Source organism: Cariama cristata, unplaced genomic scaffold (genome assembly GCF_000690535.1).
Source record: "Cariama cristata isolate BGI_N322 unplaced genomic scaffold, ASM69053v1 scaffold30352, whole genome shotgun sequence".
Taxonomy (NCBI): Eukaryota; Metazoa; Chordata; class Aves; order Cariamiformes; family Cariamidae; genus Cariama; species Cariama cristata.
Window position 1 is genome coordinate 3,657 of NW_009603761.1, and position 3,645 is coordinate 7,301.

General features: G+C 60.1%; 1 protein-coding gene across 1 annotated transcript in view; it reads right to left on the reverse strand.

The window, feature by feature from the left end:
- The window catches only part of ARID3A (AT rich interactive domain 3A (BRIGHT-like)), a gene marked incomplete at both ends in the record, with an annotated part of 6,259 nt that extends 3,633 nt beyond the window's left edge, over window positions 1–2,626 (reverse strand). The window contains one exon of the mRNA XM_009695331.1: window positions 2,554–2,626. Coding sequence (XP_009693633.1) covers window positions 2,554–2,626 — 73 coding nt within the window. The remainder of the gene's footprint in view (window positions 1–2,553) is intronic.
- Between the last annotated feature and the right edge of the window lie 1,019 nt (window positions 2,627–3,645).

Here is a 3,645-nt window from a genome sequence, read left to right on the forward strand (position 1 = left end):
TTTTTTTTTTGTATCTGTGTTGTTTGCCCAATTGGGAAGAGGGAGAGGAGTTTATCCTCCTGGGAAAAAGGCAGAGATATTGACTCGATATCTGCTGGCAGTCCCTCGCCAGCCCTGCCTAGGGGCTGCTGGCACCGGCCCCATTGCCTTGCCGGGGGGGGGGGGGGGGGAAGGCTCATCAATGGGCCAATGAGTTCGTAGGGTCTCAGCCCCCGATCGATGGCCCACGGATTTCTTTTCTCTTCTTCCCTCCCCAGCTGTGGCGGAGAACGAAAGCGCCTCGCCATTAATCTCAAGGCTTTGCAGGGCGGGCGGCCGGTGCCCGTCCTGCTGACAAAGGGACCTGTCTGCGTCCCCACAGAGTGATGGCCCTGGCCCCATCCAGGGTGAGCGGCACAAAAGCCCAGGGAGGTGATGTGGCCATTGTGGTGCAGCAATTAGCTTCTTGATTGATTAATGGCCCCGTGTTATCAGCAGGGCCTTTGGCTTGGCAGGGAGAGGGGGGGGTCCTGTGGACCCTCAGTGAGCAAAGGCAGAAATAGTCCACTTAGGTGCCAGCTTGCCAATTTTGGGGTGCCATGGAGGATGGGGCACGGGGATGAGGTGCCCCACTGCCTGTACCTCACGTCCAGTGGGGGTGATGGTATCAACCCGATGTGCCATGGGGTCTCCAATGTCCTCCCCCAGCGGGGCTGTCTCCAACCCATTTTTCAACCCCTCTAATTTTCCACCCCATTGACAAATGCCAGTGCTGAAACTGCCCTGACAGACAGAAAGGGACACACAGCCCCTTTCATTAGGGCTCACTCTGTAGCATCAATCCCCCCTGGCCCACTGCCACCTTAGGGACACAGCCCCGGGGGTCGCAGCCCCCTGCTCAGTGCCCCAGCAGCACCAATGCTGGCTCACAGATGCTGCTTCTCAGCCAGCTCCCGACAACCCCTGGGATGCTGTCCCTGCCCCACAGCCCTCTGCCCTCTTTCTCTTTGCTGTTCAACTCCAAAATCCCCCACTCCTCCAACAGGTGCATGTACACCCGTGCATGCACACCCGGCACACCCACACCTGCACCCGCATGCCTGCCCGCCCTCCCCCAGGGGATGCCACCCACTCGAAGGAGGCACGGGACGGAGGGGACAGGAGTGGGACAGCCGGACACAGAGGGATGAGGAGCAGCATTGCCAGAGAAGCATCAGGCTTGCTCCCTCCCTCCTCCCTGCACCACCATGCACTTGCTTAATTAGCCCCGGACCCAATGGTGAGGGAGTTAATTAGCTCTGGAGAGAGAGATAATGAAGCCACAGAACAGCCCATGAATCTTGCGGCTGATGGATGCTGGGGGGCTAAGGCAGTGCTGATGCTCCCACTCACTCTTCACAGCCCCCGACCAGGGCCAGGGGGACTCGGGGGCACCCATGGGGCAGTACCTAGCCAGCCCCCAGCCGCCTCCAGTCAGGGTCTTGTGTGAGCCTTGTGGCCATGCCAGCCACCTGCAGCGCAGCCCTGAGTGAAACGAGTTTGTGGGGTCTCAGCCCAACCCAAAAGTCAATCACTGCTGCCCTACAGGTGGGTGGGTACCCTTACCACCCTTCCCACTGGCATGGCTTGGGGGTGACTGCCCCTTTCTGCCCACCCTCACCCCACACACGGCCAGCCCTGTCGCTCGCGCACCCCTCCCAGCCTTCCCCCGTTAATTAGCTCGGCATTAACCTCTGCCTGGGGTTTACTGGCTATTGAGCGGCATGTTCATTAATCCACACACTAGCAAAAGGCTCTAATTAATACGGCCGGCCACACACCCGTGCTCGGCAACTTTTAATTGTCACAGGCCTGGCCGGGGAGGGCGAAGGTTAAAGCATTTATTGAGTCCCCAGGAGCCGGGGAGCCGCCTCAGCCCCCCATGCCAATAGCAAAGATTTCCGATGCGGCCAGGCCAGCTAACGAGCCCTTAACCCCTGGGTGCCCGACGCTGCCCAGACCACTGACCCCACTCCTACAGCATCGTGGGCATCGCTAAGAGGTGCCAGTAATGGGCATCCTCACTGTGTGCTGCTAATGGGGAGCCCTAACGGGCATCGCTAATGGGCACCGCCAAGGGCAGCCTCACCGGGCGTCATTAAAAGGCCCTGCAAACGGGCACTGCTAATGGGCATCATTAATGGGCGTTGCTAACTGTTGTCATGAAGGGGTTTGCTAATGGACAACCCGACTGGGCATTGCCCGTGGGCATCTCTGCTGGGCATCGCTAACAGGCATCAGCAATTGGCATTGCCACCAGCTCCAGCTCAGGGGTGCCCAGGGGAGCCCTTCCAGCCAACAGGCACCCCGTGGGGGGGTTCTGCCTGGGGCAATGGGGGCAAATCTGCTGGGTGTGAGTTTATGTATGTGCATGTGTATGTGTAGGAGATGAGGGCAGAAGGCATTGCAGAACCTGCCTGGGGGGCTCACAGAGACCCAGAGCAGCTCAGAGCCCAACTGGACTATGCTGTGAGCCCCCACCAGGCAGCTGAGGCAGGGGTGCCAGTGGTACCCACCCCAGCCACCCACCTTTACCTCTCTTCTGCATGAAGCTGAAGAGGTCATCCAGGAACTCCTTGCGTTTCGGGTCTTCGTCCAATTCATAGAGCTGGGGACAGGAGAGAGAGAGAGGTCAGTGCTGCTGGCACATGTGGGTGTGTGAAGCAGAGGGGTCAATGCTGGGGACAGGACCCTGCCTGGGTCATGGGACAGGACCCCTGGCCTCACCTGCCTGCTCTGCCAGCAACAAGAGGCTCTTGCTGTGCCATGGACAGGATCCCCCAGCGCGCCCTCCGTGCTGGCAGCACTGGGTTGTCCCCGTGCCTGGGGCCTGGCATGCCTCCACACACACCATTATTGTGCACCCTTGCTGCAGAGATGCCACATCTGTGCCTCAATTTCCCCGGCCCCTCGCCTCCCTAGGTGGAGGGATGACAATGTTTTACCCTGGGAAGATGATGCCAATGTAGATGGGGCAGCAGCAAACCTCAGGCCCCTGGGTAGGTCCCTGCGACTGGGATGCCCAGCCTTGCTCTGGCTCAGCATCCTCCCAGCACTGCCCAGTGCCAGTGTTCACCAGGTCCCGGCACAGGATCAGCATCCTCATCCGCAAGGACATGCATCCACCCACAGCAGAGGTGCTGGTCCCATCCTGGGGCAGCGCAAGCTGGCAGGGCCATGGTGCTGGGTGCCGGTGGGGGAGCTGCAAGTGCCGGGGCTGCCCTACTCGACTGGGGTGACAGGGCTATCGACGACCTGGCTGGGCATGGTGACCCCCAAATCCATCTTTCCCAGCTGCGCACGGGGACCAGGGTGTGAGCACGGCAGTGACACATCCCTGCAAGGAGCAAGGACTTCCCACAGTGTGCGCGTGTGTGCAAAGCCAGATGTGTGTGCACTGTGTGCAAGTGCACCAGCAAGAAACTGTGAGCGCAGCGCTGTGTGTGCACTGACATTACGTGTGTCCCGGCAAGTTTGTAGGTGCACTGACGCGTGTGCAAGCCGGTGAGCGTGCACGTGGTTGCACAGATGCACACATACGGCTATGAGGCTGCTTATGTGTGTTGGACGGATGCAGGTCTGGACACATGGACACAAGCTGAGCTGACGGGCAGCACTGAGGAGGCA